At 37.3% G+C, this 18,139-nt stretch overlaps 2 protein-coding genes and 1 long non-coding RNA gene across 3 annotated transcripts; 1 reads left to right on the forward strand and 2 right to left on the reverse strand.

Moving 5' to 3' along the window:
- The first annotated feature begins 457 nt into the window (after positions 1-457).
- On the forward strand, positions 458-9,163 carry LOC104710896 (protein transport protein SEC24 B). The gene is made up of 26 exons (XM_087464153.1): positions 458-689; positions 798-821; positions 965-1,956; positions 2,245-2,424; positions 2,535-2,609; positions 2,721-2,819; positions 3,012-3,123; positions 3,350-3,477; positions 3,851-3,970; positions 4,141-4,221; positions 4,512-4,589; positions 4,684-4,776; positions 5,073-5,127; positions 5,338-5,414; positions 5,592-5,663; positions 5,798-5,881; positions 6,225-6,344; positions 6,428-6,496; positions 6,730-6,807; positions 6,943-7,081; positions 7,191-7,355; positions 7,784-7,929; positions 8,007-8,186; positions 8,409-8,497; positions 8,587-8,618; positions 8,710-9,163. Exons 3-26 carry the CDS (start codon positions 1,027-1,029, stop codon positions 8,817-8,819), a joined length of 3,312 nt encoding a protein of 1,103 aa, XP_087320279.1. The 5' UTR covers positions 458-689; positions 798-821; positions 965-1,026; the 3' UTR covers positions 8,820-9,163.
- Positions 9,164-10,206: 1,043 nt separating this feature from the next.
- LOC104710895 (uncharacterized) lies at positions 10,207-14,764 on the reverse strand. Its single transcript, XM_087464154.1, has 14 exons — positions 14,218-14,764; positions 13,958-14,118; positions 13,759-13,862; positions 13,396-13,462; positions 12,840-12,932; positions 12,599-12,763; positions 12,345-12,485; positions 12,192-12,269; positions 11,637-11,749; positions 11,450-11,510; positions 11,131-11,298; positions 10,920-11,021; positions 10,664-10,753; positions 10,207-10,574 (listed from the first exon to the last, which is right to left on the reverse strand). The coding sequence occupies exons 1-14, from the start codon at positions 14,507-14,509 to the stop codon at positions 10,512-10,514; spliced, it is 1,698 nt and encodes a 565-aa protein (XP_087320280.1). The 5' UTR covers positions 14,510-14,764; the 3' UTR covers positions 10,207-10,511.
- A 2,291-nt stretch (positions 14,765-17,055) lies between these two features.
- Positions 17,056-17,769, reverse strand: LOC147938140 (uncharacterized). Its single transcript, XR_015567384.1, has 2 exons — positions 17,510-17,769; positions 17,056-17,368 (listed from the first exon to the last, which is right to left on the reverse strand). It is a non-coding gene; the product is annotated as an uncharacterized LOC147938140 (long non-coding RNA).
- Positions 17,770-18,139: the final 370 nt, after the last annotated feature.

Raw genomic sequence — 18,139 nt, forward strand, 5'->3', positions numbered from 1 at the left:
GACCTCACATGTGCTAATGGACTTCCAAGTCATTGATGCATAGCTCTCTTGAATATAAAATCGATGATTTTTATCTTTTCTTTTGTGGTATTGGAGAATGCCTTATTTTGTATTGTCTTAAACTTTGAGCTCTTGTTATCTTTATATGTACATGTTTCTCATTCGGTTGAATGAGAAGAAGTGGTTTAAAAAAGTAAAAAAAAAAAACAAACAAAATTGTTCCTTTGAAATTACACCCTCATAAAATTATCATAATTATAATTTGCAGACTAACAAGTAATTAACATCAGGCGAAGCTGATAATCTATATTATCTATAATAAAAAAATAAATTTAAGTTAAATACAAAATAGAGATGATATGTTAAATTCTAATTGGATAGACAATGTCATACTTTCCCTTTATATGATACTTTCCTTTTCATATGTATAAAACAGATTAAACCGAACCAAAATAACACGAACCGGACTAAAATTAGCAAAAAAAAAGCTCACGATCGTCAGGTTCTATATCAAACCGGATCTGTATCAAGTACCACGGGTTCGATAAGACGCACCCGTTACTTGTTTCAATTAAAACGCTTTATATTATTATATACAGTAGCTTCAAAGGCCTCCTCCTCGTAGCTTCTTCCTTCTCCTTCCTCTCTCTCTCACTCACCGGTACATTCATCACTCGTAATCTCTCCAGGTTCGTGATCTTTGTTGCATTTGGCTCTCTTTGATCTCCCTTAAACCCTAATCGTTTCAATACGAATTCTCCAGATCTGATCTTTTTTTTTTCTTCGCATTGTCACAGATCCGAGGATTCTCGTGTTTACAGGTAATTCGATTTCTTCAATTTTTTTTTTAAATTGATTTCTGATCATAGATCGCTTACGCTTTCTCGCTGATTGTGGAATTTGATGTTGTTTGTTTTTGTTGCATTCGTTGTTGATGATGATGATCTTTGATTTGGTTTCGTAGATTTGTAAACTCGTAAACGTACGTGGAATTGGATTTGTTGATCTGTTTGGTAAAAATCAAGCATGGCTGCTCCAGTGCCTCCAGGAGCACAAAGACCTAACAATCCTCAAAACTCTGGTCCTCCTCCTAATTTCGTCCCTGGTTCACAAGGAAACCCCAATTCTTTAGCTGCTAATATGCAGAATTTGAACATGAACCGGCCACCTCCTCCTATGCCTGGTTCAGGTCCTAGACCATCACCCCCTTTTGGTCAGTCACCACCACCGTTTCCTCAATCAGCACCTTCTTATGGGGTTCAACAACAACCAAGGCCTTCTCCAATGGCTAGGCCTGGACCTCCTCCTCCTGCTGCGATGGCTAGACCAGGTGGGCCTCTTCAGGTATCGCAGCCTGGTGGGTTTTCATCAAATTTTCAAGGAGGAAGACCCGCTGCTCCGCCTTCTAATCATCCCCCATTTGGCTCTAGACCATCGACCGGCCCATTGATTGGTGGTGGTTCGTCGTTTCCTCAGCCTGGTGGTTTCCCAGCTTCAGGTCCACCAGGAAGTGTAGCTGCACCTCCTCCGACAGGAGCTCGCCCTTTTGGTTTTGGTTCACCTCCACCTATGGGACCTGGCATGTCCATGCCTCCTCCCTCTGGCGTGCCTGGCGGTCCGTTGAATAATGGCCCTCCTCCCTCTGGCATGCCTGGTGGTCCGTTGAGTAATGGCCCTCCTCCCTCTGGCATGCCTGGCGGTCCGTTGAGTAATGGGCCTCCTCCTCCGATGATGGGTCCGGGGGCATTTCCTAGAGGATCTCAGTTCCCAAGTGGTCCTATGATGGCTCCACCGCCACCCTATGGACAGCCTCCTATTGCAGGCCCTTTTTCAGGAAATTCACCATTATCTTCACCTCCTGCTCATTCACTTCCTCCGCCAACAACTTTTCCTGGTGCCCCTTATGGCAGACCACCCATGCCTGGAGGCTTTCCCTATGGAGCACCACCACAGCAGGTACATCTACTGAAGCTCATGATGTATGTTCTTGTCTAGCAGTAATTGTCCAATCGACGTATAAATTGATGAAAAATGCGATGTCTTATAGATATGAAAGTTAAACCTATTCTTGATGTGACTTGTGTTGTGGATCTTTCCAGAAGCGAACAATATTAAGTTATGGATCCTTCTGCCTAGTAATAGAATAGGAGACAATTAATGTAGTATCTTTAGATTTTTGCCTTTCTTCTATTTCACAACTGATGTGTGAAATTATGATTGCTTTACAACTTTGAAAAATTGTAGATACCTTCTGCTCCTGGTACTCCTGGTTCAATGTATGGCATGGGTCCAATGCCAAATCAATCAATGACCTCTGTCTCTAGCCCCTCAAAGATTGATATCAATCAGATACCAAGGCCAGGTTCAAGCTCCAGTCCAATCGTGTATGAAACTCGCGTGCAGAATCAAGCTAATCCTCCACCAGTATGTCATATAATTCTAATTTTGGAAATGGCTATTTGACCTTAAGCGAGAGTGTACAACTGCTATTTATTTCCCCTGAATCTCCTTTTTTTTTCTTTTCCTTTTTGAAGCCCACTACTGTTGATTATATTACTAGAGACACTGGAAATTGCAGCCCGCGTTACATGCGATGCACAATCAATCAGGTAATTGTAAAGCAAAATGTCTTGAGCCAAATGTAATTCTTTGTGTTTCAAGTATTGTTTTACTGTGTCCCTTGACCTTAATATTGATACCTTGCTTCCCTGTATCCGTAGATCCCATGTACTGTTGATCTTCTATCTACATCTGGTATGCAACTGGCATTAATAGTCCAACCAATGGCGCTTTCTCATCCATCTGAAGAGCCTATTCAAGTAACATTAAACTCTTTAACATACTCCCTTTTCTGACCACTTAAAGCATTATGATGTTCGTTGTTTGTACTGCTTATATTTTATTGTCTTCTCTTGTGTTGTTGATCAGCCTTTTTTAGTAACCAGTTGAGTATAGGATCTAACAATTATAGAAAAAAATTCATTTTGACATGAAGCTATATTATTGAGCAGGTTGTGGACTTTGGTGAGAGTGGCCCTGTTAGATGTTCACGTTGTAAGGGATACATGAATCCTTTCATGAAATTCATTGACCAAGGAAGGAAGTTCATTTGTAACTTGTGTGGTAATATTACTGTTTCTGTATATAAAAGCCATAGATATTGAGTTACTGCTATATCAGGTGCAATAGTAGCTAGTAGGTACTAAGTTAAAAATTCAAAGAAATATTATGTAAATTTGGAATTCACCTAGATTTTGGACTCCTTTGAATTGTTATCATCATAATCACTTTAGGATTTTGATAATGTGGAATATTTTTTTGGTCAATTTTCCTCAACTTTCTTGCACAGGATACACTGATGAGACTCCTCGTGACTACCAGTGTAATCTGGGTCCTGATGGTAGACGTAGGGATGCTGATGATAGGCCTGAGCTGTGTAGGGGAACTGTTGACTTTGTTGCTACAAAAGAATATATGGTTAGTTTGTGAATGTTTCTGAGAATTTTATGCCAAATTTCTGTGATGTCGTACTCAGATGTCAGTTTTCTTTTATCAGCTATCAGACAATATACCAAATTTTTTTTACGAAGTAGTCAGTACTCGTATTCATATGTTTTCAGAAGATGGGAACTTCTACTAAGGCAGAAATTGTGTTTTCTCTATTATTGCTACACCTCTTACCAATGTTGATCCACAGATTTAGAACTACCCTTGAAAATTAAGTTTTTCGTTTGAGCTAAGATATTGAGTTTCTATGCTGGAATAGGGTGTATGATTCTTATAATTTCTTGGTAATGCGAAATTGGTCCCTTGAAACCAGGTGGAGATAATATCAGTATCTTTTTTACAGGTACGAGATCCAATGCCAGCAGTATATTTCTTCCTCATTGATGTCTCAATGAATGCGATTCAAACAGGTGCAACTGCAGCTGCTTGCGGTGCAATCCAGCAAGTCCTCTCAGACCTTCCTGTAATTTTTCTCGCTCTTTCCAATGATAGACATGAAATTTTAATTTCCTTTTTTTTTCTAAACGGCTGAGTTGGAAAATTAGGGTAGGATATGTTAACTAGAGTTAAGATTCTAACTAGACATGTTCTGTTCTATCATTATTTTAAGAAAGTCTTGTATGCATTTTGCAGGAAGGCCCTAGGACATTTGTTGGAATTGCCACATTTGACTCAACAATTCACTTTTATAATTTGAAGCGTGCACTGCAGCAGGTGATTTGTTATGCTATTTATTTCCTTATGTCAAACTATTTAAAAGGGCAAATGGAGTTATCTTTTTCTGCGGAGACCTTTCTTCCTTTAGTATCATAGATGCGAAGATGTTATCTTGCGGCAAAGAATTAATTTCTGTCACTTTGATGAATAAATTTATACTGTTTTGTTTCCCTCACTTGAATGCCACTTCTCTGTTACTTTAGCTTTCAAGAATGAGTACTCTTTTTCTTGTTAGGATAAGGTTTTGCTGACTCCCATGTGAATTTGTTTGTTCTGCTTACATGCAGCCGCTGATGCTCATTGTTCCTGATGTTCAAGATGTGTATACACCTTTAGAAACAGATGTCATTGTTCAGCTATCTGAGGTAAGCTCTTGTCATTGTGTGTGCCCTGCTAATATTATTTACAGTGTCAATTCCTAATCTCTTTCTTATTCTCTGTTATTCTACTGGAATTCAGTGCCGTCAACACCTAGAGATTTTGCTGGAAAGTATCCCAACCATGTTTCAGGAAAGTAAGAGTCCTGAATCTGCCTTTGGTGCAGCAGTTAAGGTATGCGATTGCCAAATGTAAATGCTTAAGTATAAATCGGTTGCGGTTAGATGGTATCTTCAATTTTACGTGGCGACTAATTAGTATCAATTAATCATTTGGGAAAATAATAAAGGAAATTAAGTTGGTTTTGGTGGGTAAATTTGCCAATGGGGCTGGTGATGTAGCAAACTGAAGACTCTCTTTGAATCAGTTTCAGTGTAATCACAGTTTTCATTTGGCAAAATGATGGAAATTAGGTCTATTTCTCTCTTTTATGCCATTGTAACGTATCTACAAATTTTTTTTCCTCCTAGGCCGCATTCTTAGCTATGAAGAGCACTGGAGGAAAGCTCATGGTGTTTCAATCAGGTTTGCTACTTATTATGTCTGGGCCATCAGACTAATGCTTTTGTGTTAAATCACTTGGAATGCATCAATATATCTTGAATCACCTGAAATATATCTACGCACCTTGATGATTTTGTATCTTTTTTTAGTACGAGATTATTCTTCTTCTTACTTGTCCTACTCTTTGGTACCTGTATAACTTAAATGATATGATTACCATCTCTTCCATAGTTCTGCCTTCTGTTGGCATTGGAGCACTTTCTTCTAGAGAGGCCGATGGTAGAGCTAACGCCTCTGCGGGTGAAAAGGTACAGATGCATTTGTTTCTTATAGTGCATTCTGACCTATGCGTTAAAGGTCTTGAAGTAAATAGTTTTTAAAATGCATTTCTTTGGTTTTCTTTTGCTGAGAAACTTGAATGGCATCTGTTCCTGAGATTGTTATGTGCCATTACTCAAAGTAAATCCTCTTTAATATGATTTCAGGAGGCCCATAAATTACTACAACCAGCAGAAAAAACTTTGAGGACCATGGCTATTGAATTTGCTGAATACCAGGTATACCAGAATGGATCTATGTGGGAAAAGTATTACCAATAGTGTTTCCATCTGCATATCAATCATCTACTGCGTTTTTCGTTCTCTTAGTTGTTGCAATGTTTTATCCTCTAATGCATCCAGACATGTCTCAGGTCTGCGTAGATTTGTTTATCACAACTCAAGCCTATGTTGACATGGCTTCAATTTCTGACATCCCAAGAACAACTGGAGGACAGGTAGATTTAAATATTCTTTATCCTTTCAGGGTATTGCTAATTCTTTTAGTCGACAAGTACTTGCTTTTGTTTCCATTAGTGATATATAACTACATAGTTCAATAAGTATACTTATTAACAGAGTGGATCTTGTCTCTATACTTAATATATTATTTTTCGCATGGAAGTATGTGGCTATTGTCTCGACAAAAAAAGGAAGCATATGCCTATTGTATTAATGTGGCATGTGCATCACCCTTTCTTAAATTCCTGTGAAATTTTGTCTTACTGGATACGACTTCCTGGGGATCTTGACTTTGAGCTCAATGTTTTGACTTTTACTTTCCATTATAATTGTTTCCAGGTTTATTGCTATTACCCTTTCTCAGCTCTTTCAGACCCCCCCAAGTTATACAACGATCTTAGATGGAATATTACGAGGCCACAAGGTTTTGAGGCTGTCATGCGAGTCAGATGCAGTCAGGTAATGTTTTGTGGCAGAGAGCTCTGTCTAAGTCAAAATTTAGCTTGACGGTATATTGATGAATACCCTCTTGATTATTGTAGGGTATTCAAGTGCAAGATTACTCAGGGAACTTCTGTAAACGCATACCAACTGACATTGATCTACCTGCGGTGGGTGCATCCTCCTTAAAATTTACGATTAGTTGTCTTTTTTTGTGTCAGTACAAAAAATGAATATTTCTCTTTTGTGGTTTTGGGTCTACAGAATATTTATGTTGCTTTTTTACCTAAAAATTTATAATACTAGTCAAGAGGGAAACACTTGTTTTTTCTGCAAGTTTACCTAGAGAAGCACTTTGGTATTAATTTGTCTCTTTTTCTGACGAGACATGAGTGCCATGCAGATTGACTGTGACAAAGCTGTAATGGTGACGTTAAAGCATGATGACAAACTACAAGATGGAGCTGAATGCGGTTTTCAGGTTTACTTTGTATTCATGTCAATTAGCCATTAAAAATAGTTTTTTTGCAAGATCTTACTTTGCCGAAATGTTGGTAAACTGTATCATTTTACAAAGCTTTTTACGCTCTTTTTATGATTTTTCTTTGGTTTTCAGTGTGCCCTTCTGTATACCACCATATCTGGAGAAAGAAGAATTAGGGTTCTTAACTTATCACTCCCTTGTACAAACATGCTCAGTAACTTGTTCCGCTCAGCTGACCTAGATTCCCAATTTGCTTGTATGCTGAAACAAGGTAGGTGTTTTTATTTTGGCTCGTATTCTACTGCTAGCCATGTAATGATATTAGCACAAAAACCCATTCAGGGTAATATATTATTTACATATGTTGTTTTCTTATGTAGCGGCTAATGATATTCCTTCCAAGGCACTTCCGTTGGTAAAAGAGCAAGCAACTAATAGTTGCATCACCATACTACATTCCTATCGTAAATTCTGCGCTACAGTTACATCAACCGGACAACTTATTCTTCCTGAAGCACTCAAGCTTTTGCCACTATATACTCTCGGTATTTCCTTGTCACTTGCAATCCATTTGAAACAAAAAAATTTGCAACTTTTTTAGGTTGGTTTGCCCCTTGTGCAAGACATCTTCTATGCCTTGTTTTGAATCAAAAGCTGATTCTTGCCTTAGAATTATTTGGGATATTAATCTACAAATAGAGAAATTTGTGCTTGCATTAAAAGCTTTTAGGTACGGCTGTCCTCCCTTTCTGCCAACTTTGCTGCTTTTCATGTGGCTTTTGAGACATTGTAACATCTTTGATACTTGTCATATTCGAGAGCAATTTTTCATTGAATTGTAATTGTCTGTTTTATTACATTTCATTAGGATGTATTTAATCCTGTTCTGTGATTTACGGATACTAATCTTGCTTGTATTTTGTTTTGTCCATATTTCAATGCAACTTGTGATCTAACTTTTTATCATTTTCAGCTTTAACAAAAGGTGTGGGGTTAAGAGCGGACGGTAGAATTGATGACCGATCATTTTGGATAAACCATGTGTCTTCATTGTCTACTCCTTTGGCTATCCCCCTAGTCTATCCAAGGATGATTGCTGTTCATGACCTAGATGCAAAGGTATGAAGCTAAACTTTTAGCTCCGGTAATGTTATTCCTTAATTTTCTCTATTTCAAAAGTTTTGGTAATATATCAGGATAATGAAGAAAATGTGGTTCCTTCTCCCATCCCATTACAAAGTGAACACCTTAGCGATGAGGGAGTATTTTTCCTTGAGAACGGTGAAGATGGTTTGGTATATATTGGGGAATCAGTAAATTCAGATATCCTACAGAAGCTCTTTGATGTTCGGTCAGCTGCTGACATTCCAAGTCAGGTAAACTAAACACCATCTTAGCACATGGTATATTCTGTAGGATCTGGCTAATTGTTGATACTGCACTAATAGATCATGAATCACTTGTTCATCCCATGTTTAACGCTCCAAAATGATTGTTTCAACATACTTTACTTATTACATTATTAAGAAGATGAAAGATGAAACACTTTTCTTAAGTTGGTGAAACCTGTTTAACATGATACTATGTTTTCTTCGCAGTATGTGCTGCAACAGTATGACAATCCGCTATCAAAGAAGTTCAATGAGGTGGTGAATGAAATAAGGGGACAAAGAAGTTCTTACCTACGGTACCTTAAAAGTCTCACTATCTTGTTTATTCTCCTGGAGTGAGTACCGTTCTAACCTTTAACTCTGTTTGTGTTCTCTCCCTCTACAGCATTAAATTGTGCAAGAAAGGAGATCCAGCAGGTGAGTTATAGCTAACTTATAAATTCAATTATCCTTGCACAATTTTTCGGATAGCAGAGAGTAATCAGTCTTGCACTCTTGTTTCTCTCAGGAAATATGTTGTTCCAATCGTATATGGTAGAGGACAGGGGATCGGGTGGACCCTCGTACGTTGATTTTCTCATTTCAGTTCACCGTCAAATCCAACACAAACTGAACTGAGAGGTCTCTCTAGTCTCCCCTGTTTCGGTGTCTTTGAAATCTTAGATTTAGAAGAACAAAAGAAAAGGGAAAGACAATCTTCTTCCTTTGTACATACTTTTCGGCTGGAAACTTTATAATTATTCTTCTAAGTTCTTGTGCGCTTGAGAAGTTCTATATTCAGTGGAAGATAGAAAGAGAGAGAGAGAGAGAACAGAGAACAGAGACAGAGAGAGAGAGAGAGAGAGAGAGAGAGAGAGCTAGATATATTCTTCTGCCTAAATTTTTATACAAGAGTCTTTTTGTAATGTGCTACTTGAGAAAATAGTTTTTCCAATATTTATGACAGTTTTTTCCGGATCTAATCCTCTTGTGTTGTCTGCTTTTTTGCAATTTGTTCTGTTGCTTTCGACTCCAGTCAAATTATATTTTCCTAAGTTGAAATATTAATAGTTCATTATGATCTCTCTAGTTCGTCGGTGTAAAAAGTTTTAGATGGTGAATGAAAAATTGGAAGTTCAATAGGATTTTCTGTTCGTTACCAGGTTGGGTTCAAAGCGAATTGTCTATAAAAACAAAACTGAAAAAGCTCATCAGCAAATGAAATTGTTTCCAAAGTAGAGCAGATTATTTTCAGCGTATCTAAGTCTAACCACTAGCATTTAAACTGACCACCCTAGTCGCTTATGGTACGACAAGCGTATGATACGACTTAATTCTTCTCGGTCTTACTTATCCAGTAGCCCTATTGACAACAGTTGCTAGTACACCAGGCTTCGCACTCTCCACCCCAACAAAAAGTCCGTTTTATTAAAATAAAAAACAGTTTGTTACTCTTGAAAGCTCAGCCCTTTCGTCTTCAATCTCAGTCCAACAAAGCTTGTCCATTTTGTCATCCTGACAAATGCGGGATCACCATTCGGTATTTTCTGAGCTCGACAGTTCCTATACGAGGAAAAGATCTCGGAAACATCTCGGTACATCCTGTACTTTATATGAGAAGATCTCGAAGACATCTCGACAGTTCTGATAATCAAACAATGAAGGTGAAACAACCGGCACGTGTAAGAGAAGATCTCGGAGACATCTCAACCCGACGTTCATATACGATACGAGGAAGAGATCATTCCCCATCAAACCTATAAGATGAAGAGGTCAATCTCTGGAGAGAATCATTGTGAATTCTTTAGCTCATTATGTCTCTTCCTCCCATGCTCAAGTCAGCATTTGCATTACACTTTTTAATACAAACATTACGTTGTTCATTTCAACCTTTGTTGTGTTACAAGAAAATCTGACTTTCGATCTAACCACTTCCTTAAAGGGATATTGGAACATTCGTAACTGTACTAATTATGACTCATGGTGAGTTGCATTGGCTTTTGTTTTGACTTTTGCGTGCACTAACTGGTACTATAAACTATGATTTAAACCAAAGAAGAAAAACTACAACGTTTAGATCTTATTTTCTTTGCCGCCCATGCAAAATAATAAGAAGCCAATCGCTGATAAAAAGAGGCATTACAACCAAACAAAAATGTCGAAGGGGGGGCCAAAAACTCATTCCAACACTCATCTTTCTTTCTGCTTGTTCTCTTGCGAATTCTTCATGAATTCGAATTCTAACGACTCACGAAACAAAATCTTGAGAGCGAATCGCCACGAAAAGGGATGAGAAGAATATAAAGTTACCGGCAAGGAAGAAAATAAAAATTATGCCATTTTCACTTTCCGGGAAGGTGGCCGGCGAAATAAGCTTATCAAGTCATCCAAACCCTGTCACCATTTTAAACAAAACCCCTGTTAAATTTGCTTTTATAGTTAACACAGCCCGTACTAGAGATAAACGAGTTCTTTATAATTACCCGAGTTGTGATGACAAGGAAGCTGAAAAGCACTATCAAGTATGATCCTAACACCAGAAGCAAGAGCAAGTCGAATGTTACACTCGCCACCTACAGATACAAACATCAAATTGTGGTTCAACGAAAAGAAAACCTCCGAGGAAGTAAAGCCTTTGATCAAATGTTATGTGATTTGGATTTTGTGAGTTTCTCACATAATGAGAGAGGCCCTCTTTATCACAAGACCAAAGCTAATCTTATTTAATATTAAAAGTACCTGGTATATGTTAAGGCTAGCCTTTGTTGAGTCGTAAAAGGTGAAACTTCCGTCTAAAGATTCATGTTGAACACTCACTTCAGCTGTATAATCCTCAAGTTCCTGCCAAGAGGTATCACACGTAGTTAACACCAGAAATCATATACAATTGTCAGATATGATGTGGTCAAGAGAAGCCATGACATAACATGGTGAGAAATAGATGATATACCTTCTTCAGAGCCATGATTAATGGATCGTTCTTTGAGAGAAACGGTGCCACCCGAGGGGTTTGTGACAAAAGATCCAACCATGATCTCACATAGAAGGGATTTACAGCCAAACTACTATCATCAGCAAAAATCTTAATGTCTTTTCCTTGGTGACCATAGATATGCTTCTGCAGGAGTCAATAAATATTTAAGTCAATTATCAGGATAAATAACAAGAATACAAATTGCAACGTTTCATGTACTTGTATGACATTTTCTCGTCCAACCAAATAGACGACAGAACAAGAAGTAAGCACTTAAGATGAGTGGTTGGTTTACCGCAAGGCTTTCAGCCACCAACTTGACACCCTTAATGATAGCATCTTCATTCACCAATTTCCTGCAGAAAGAGCATCGTCATATTTAGTCTGAAGTGAAAATTCTTGATGGATAGAACAAAAAAAAGTATACACCGAGATAGGTCGTTAGAATGCATAAACCAGATGATTTGTTTTGCAAGTGCTACCTTGTGTCAGACAGACTTCCAGTATTTTCCAGTAACTCAGGTGGAGTTGAAAGTTCAGATAAAGTGGCCGCAGTTACTCTGAGTCTTGAAAACTGTTCATGCTCCCAAGCAACCTACATAATTCAGCAGCACAATTCAATCAGAAAGGGTCTAATGTGATGAACAGCAAAATCAATTAACGGACGGAGAACATAGCATAGTCAAACATCTCAAATAACCCTGCATGAGAAGATAATTAAAGAAAGCGAAAATAATATCAATTAACTAAGCACAAGGTAGGTTTTTTTTGTTCAACCAGCAAAGGGTATGTTATTATAAAGAATTAGCACTTGAAAATGTAAAGCAGTGCCACTTACTGGAGCTAACAATTTTACTGAGGCATAACATTATAATTTTCAAATCATGAGAGAGAAATTCCGACTATCAAAATTTCAACACAGTTCTAACAATCAATTGGACTCCTATGATTTCTGGGATCAAGACGAAAAAGAGCATGCAAAACTAAGAACTACTCTCGACATTTGCATCAATTCAAAACGTGGAATATCGACTCACTCGTGAATTAGAGATATTAATCTTCTTGTGCTTCAGAGCAACTTGAAAACCCAAGTCTTCTGCCACATTAGAGAAGCCCTGCAGAAATGCATCCATTAACCAGTGAACCATCGTAATAGCTAGTCACTGCAAAAATTCATGCACTGTTTTTACCTCAAAAATTTGTTTTATATAGGCGTTATCTGGAGGCTTTGACACATGGATCAATAGTTCGTTGTCCCAAGAGCCAACACTGTTCAAGCAAATGGCATAATCAATGCTCTCACGCATCCTTTGATCAAGGCTCTTCAGCCACTGCAGAAGATATGATTCTTAATAAAGTATACCAACAAAATTGCAAATGCGCCAAATAAAAAATGCTGGAATGATATGGTTTTACTAGAATCAAGATAGTAAGGTCTAGTTACCTTTTGAGTTCCTTCGTAGTTGTAGGGTCCTCCAGATGTTAGTGCAAAAAGCAAATTGTATCTTCCTCTTGTCTTGGGATTTGAGTACAGAATGGAAAATAGTCTAGCCACTTCAAGAAGCGACACGACCCCACTCCCATTGCTGTCACTTCCAACAGATAATGCCTACAAGCACAACTTAGTCAGGTACATACTTAATACTACCACAATAGTAAGATGATCCACTACTCATAATACATACCGGAGCTGCTCCGAAGGTATCATAGGATGCAACTACAGCAATTGTTGGAAGCTGGTTGGAATCTCCATCTGCTCTTGATCCTGGAAGCCATCCCTACAGACAAACTAAATCCTCTCAGACTTTTCGTATGTCACACATCACAAAAAAAACAGCACAAGAGAGATAGAGAAAGAGAGCGTGAGAGCACATATCCAGATCCAATGAGTAACTAACAAGGAGCAGGCAGATCAAAAATAAGAAGTAATAACGTTTAACCTAGGTTCAATGATACTACACATGAGGTAAGTGCACACCAAATTCATTGTTGCTGAAAAGTGGTTGAGCTTAAACTGTTCCTATAAAAATGATAAAAGCAAAAATGATGTATTGCAGGAAAATTGGACTGTAGGATGCAGTAATTCATGCTACCACAAACCAGGCCAATAGAGTTTAACAACCTAAGTATCTACTGGCTGTCATGCCAACTATACTCATCATAAATATAGCCAGCTGAGGTTCCCAAAACCAAGTTACCTAATAATTAAAGTTACGGGAATTATTAAATTCAATGCATTACCTGAATGTTTGTGATGGTAGGAGATGCAATTTTCCTAGGCTCTGATACAGAGATCACAAGCTTATATCTGAAAATAGTTACAGAGATAGATAGTTTACATACATTCTGAAATATTTTTTTTTATCACTAAGCATTCCACTGAAATGAGCATACTCAAATATTGATACACAGTTCAATAAAGCTTAAGCATCTACCTATACAGACAAAATGTGCTAGTAGACTAAGCATTTAATACGTAGCCTCCCCAATCTTGAAGTCACACATCGTCATTGTTATACTTAGATTGTAACAGAACTGTTTGCTAGAAGGAAAAATCACTACAGCATCTCACTGAAAAAATCCGGATAATCATTAACAACTAACCCGCCTGTAGTCGCAGTAGCTTGCTGACCAAGTGCATCATTCTTCTTTACATCAGCCAACATAGCATCAGTCTCTTCATTCTCAAATGCGAAGTACACAGGAAACTGAAAGAGTAAACAGTTGATTACCACTATTAGAGCTATGCAAGGTACTGTTCAACTAAATTAACACATATAAAAAAAAAAAAAAAAACACTCACAGGTATGTTTCCATGTACGAGTAACTTCTCAAGTTGAGCTAACAAGTTCCTAAACCCATCATTCTCAGAGCTTTGACTTCCACCACCAACGTTCCCTGGCCTAAACGTCTGAGGAAGCAAAATCAACAATCCACCAAGCGACTGCTTTTGCGAGATGTAATCTGCAACGTTTATGTAAACAAATCTAAAAAGCCTTAACCAAACGAAATCAAAGTCCGATTTGAGCAACTCAATCCACAAAAAAAAAATCCAAATCGAACCTTGAACAAAACCAATATCAAGCTCACGAAGAGGAAGTATAAGTACAGAACGAGATAGATCGGCGCCGCGGTGGAAGCTAAGAGAAGCAGCATGATGATTAAGAGACGAGAAACGGGAACCGAACGGTACACCGGAGATATCGTACTGAATCAGACGATAAACATCGACAACAGTAGCGGCATCGCAAAGCTCGACACAAGCTACGAGTATAAGCATAAGCGCGACGACGGGATACATGGATTCGAGAACCATGACTCGATGTCTCTGCTTCGATTTCTTCTCATCCGCCATTGTTGTGTGGATCTAGGGTTTTGTGCAACAAAAGTGGAAGAAGAAGAAGAAGAGATCTCGGATTTGATCCGTAGCTGAGTTTTTTTTTTTTTCTTTTGTTATGAGTCTTTTAGTAGTCACACCACTAGTTTATCGTTATTTGACTTCTTGGGTTTTTTTTTTTTTTTTTTTCGTTTTTTTATGTAGCAAAAAAAATTGCAATGGTTCGAAGAGAAACGTTCTATGCACGATCTGAGTCAAGTGGGGGATGTGAATAACAAACAACACATGATTGACTCTTTTTAGTCACACATCTCAGACAGTGGTTGGAACTTGGTGATTTCGACCCTTTTTTTTGCGAGCACTACACGGTGGTGTGCATTAGAATGTCGAAAACGAAGTTCGTTTGAATAGGAAATGAAAGTTCGAAGTGGCTATTTTGAAAATGTTAAAATTTGATTAAAGGTCAAATGGACGGTCTTCGACTTTGGATGTTAAATGAGATATTCAACCACAAAAACGCATCAAGCCATATTGTGTCGGGCTGAATTTAGGAGTTTTAACATTCTGGATTTGAGATTTGGTAGATGGCTTAATTACATCCCACAAAATTATGTTCAAATTTATCTTAAATTATGTTGTTAACTAATAAAACAAAATATCTGCTCTTTAAATTGAAAACTGAGAAACGAATATGGTGATTTTCCTCTTAAACTCTTCTAATTCTCCATCAATGCTCTTGTTAATGTTGTGATTTTGCTTGGGCAAATGGTTTAGTTTCTATATGAAGTGAGTCTCTCCTCTCATTCTAACAACTCTATCGAAAACAACATATCTCCTTCTCTCTTCTTTTTTCTAAGTCATCAAACATGAGATGCAATATATCATTAGTGTGCATTGAGCTCCTAATTTTGGTTATTGCAAATCAGAAGAAGAAATGTAGTTGTATCATGAAAAAATCTTATCATAAGAAAATCATCACACTACGAGGCGTTAAAAGATTTAAGGAAAGAGAGATGTTTTGTCTCTACTATTCATTTTATCTATCTGATTAGATTTCGGATTTTTGTAAATAGGTGAAGAGAACTAATATATATACATGAGACGTTGGATCTTTTCCTTAAATCTTCCAACGCCTTGTATAGTGTGATGGTTTTAAAGTGGTAAGATTTCTAAAATACAACTACTTCTTCTTCTAATATTTGCAAACATCCATAATCATATAAGATCAAAAGATAGTAGCAATATGTTGCACAAGATTGGATGACTTACGTAAAAGAAGAAAAATAGGAGATATATCATATATCGCGATAAGCATTGATGGAGAATGACAAGAGTTAATTAAGGATCAAAACACCATGTCCGTTTTTCATTTTCCAGTCCAGAGAGGAGATATTTTGTTGAATTAATTAACAACATAATTTGAAGTGGATCTTGGGCAGTTGATCATAAACATATAAATTTTAAACCCATTTTCTCAAAATGTCAAATCCAGATTTCAAATCTTAAATTCGGTCTGATTTGTCATGGCACGACTCGACACATTTGTGGTTGAGAATCTTATTTAACCTCTAATATGATCAATTAGACGTTAATTTAGTCAAAATTCAAATTAGTCACTTCAAACCTCTATTTTGCATTCAAACGAACTCCATTTTTGACGTTTTAGTACATTATCATGTAATGCTTGCAGTGAAGATTCCATCATATTGTAATCCAATCATTCCTAATAAATGTTTTCACCAGGAAAACATTTAGCTTCTTTGGTTGACTTCGACTTATTTAATAGTATTGGATATAGCAACCAAAACGTTAGTAAGAGCTTTCCATAGATTTAGGATTTGTCTAAATTAGTATCCAAAACTTTTTAAACAAAGGCTTGAACCCTCTAATGAAGGGCTGTGAGGAGAAAGCTTCATCTCTATATTTAGAAAAGAAATATCAAGAACACAGAAGATTGTACAAAAAATGCCTCTTTTTATTAAACTTCAGAAAAATAACTCAAAAACTTTAATCTCTCACAATTTCTCAGTCTCTTAATCTCTCAATTTCTCATAAGCTCATAAGTTATGCACGAACCCTTGCATTTCCTTATATAGAGAGATAGACCTAGACCGACTAATCCTAACTCTCTATAGCTAGGATAGCTTCTAACTCAGCCTATCTTCAAGCTTACTCCAACATTATCATCACACTGATCACCCAATAGCCACTTTACAGAATATTTGCTTGACTTGTCACAATTTTAGTTGTAACAATCTTTTACATTATATATCGTAGCAAAAATCATGGAATATCCTCATGTATAAGTGTATAAACACTTCTTCAAGAGCATCTTTATTACACTCCACAATCCTATTGTCTACAAACCAACTTATTCTTACAGTTTTGATTAAGGCTGGTCTTAAAGGAATATGAGTTCTAGGAAGAATATCGGAAAAGATGTTGGAACATGAACCAATCAAATTCTAAAATCTTTTTTAGTTTACTATATAATGGTCGTGACTCATGACCATAGAAGTGCTTGTAAGAGCTATCTCGAGCTTCTTTAGATTTTAAACCCAAGATTTGTTTCTGGTCAACTGAATTATATTAAGATAAATTGGTGAAATTACACCTTACAAGACAAGTTCCAATCCTAAACCTTAGATCTCTAATTTATTAATAATTAGAGCTTATTATTGCAGTAGGCATTATTTGGGTCGTTGACTCGAAAATCGGCATTTGCTTAAAAAGCAACTATATTAGTGGAAAATATAATGTTTGTTGACCATTTTGTCCTCCTGAAATGAGCGTGAATCAAGTGGTGGTGAAGACGGTAGATACGTGACGGGGGGGGGGGGGGGGGGGAGAAAACTGTATATCCGACAACTCTGGAAACTGCATTTGAAGGTGGTAGCAATTGCAAATAAGTTAGAGAACTGGTGATCCATCAATGACGAGAATTGCAGATATCAATAAAAAACTAAACCATAATAGATTTGTAAATAGAGAACCCAAACAGTAAATTACTCATTGGACCTCATCGTGTTTCTGGTCATCTCAAACAGCCAACCCCAATTTCAGTTTAAACTCGTCGGTTGAAATGCGTTGAGACTTGAGAGCGATGAGCGAATGACGTGAGATCCGAAGGGCAAAGTGGACTTTAAACACTGATGGAGTGCTTGTTCTTGAGAAAAGCAAAGTAATGTGCCTAAAATGGAGAGATTTTTTTTTTCGTCTGAATGATTTCCATATATTAATACTGAAAGTTTCAAACTTTACAAAAAGGAACCAAAACAATCAACAACAAGGAGCCAAAGCCACTAAATAAAGCTTTGGTCAGATACAAAAGCTCCTTGTAACCAAAAAGGGTAGCCCTGGGCTACATATGATTGTGATCGTTCACCACTTGTGACACTTTTAGCTAACAAGAAGGCACCCAAGTTAGCCTTTATTGTTTCAAAGATTGTTTTCCATTATGGAATAAAGGACAGGGCCACCGACAGTTTCTCTGCTTGAAGTTTAAAGTTTGGCCAAGCAGAAGGTATATTCGTCGCTCCTTCTAACTCTGCATTCTCTAAAGCAAAGATCACTCGCGGGATATGTAAGCTTTTCATGCTTTCCATTGCCCACAAACTGCTTTGCAATGCAACATCCTCTTTTGACTTT

Source organism: Camelina sativa, chromosome 9 (genome assembly GCF_030686135.1).
Source record: "Camelina sativa cultivar CO46 ecotype springtype chromosome 9, ASM3068613v1".
In the NCBI taxonomy this organism is placed as follows: Eukaryota; Viridiplantae; Streptophyta; class Magnoliopsida; order Brassicales; family Brassicaceae; genus Camelina; species Camelina sativa.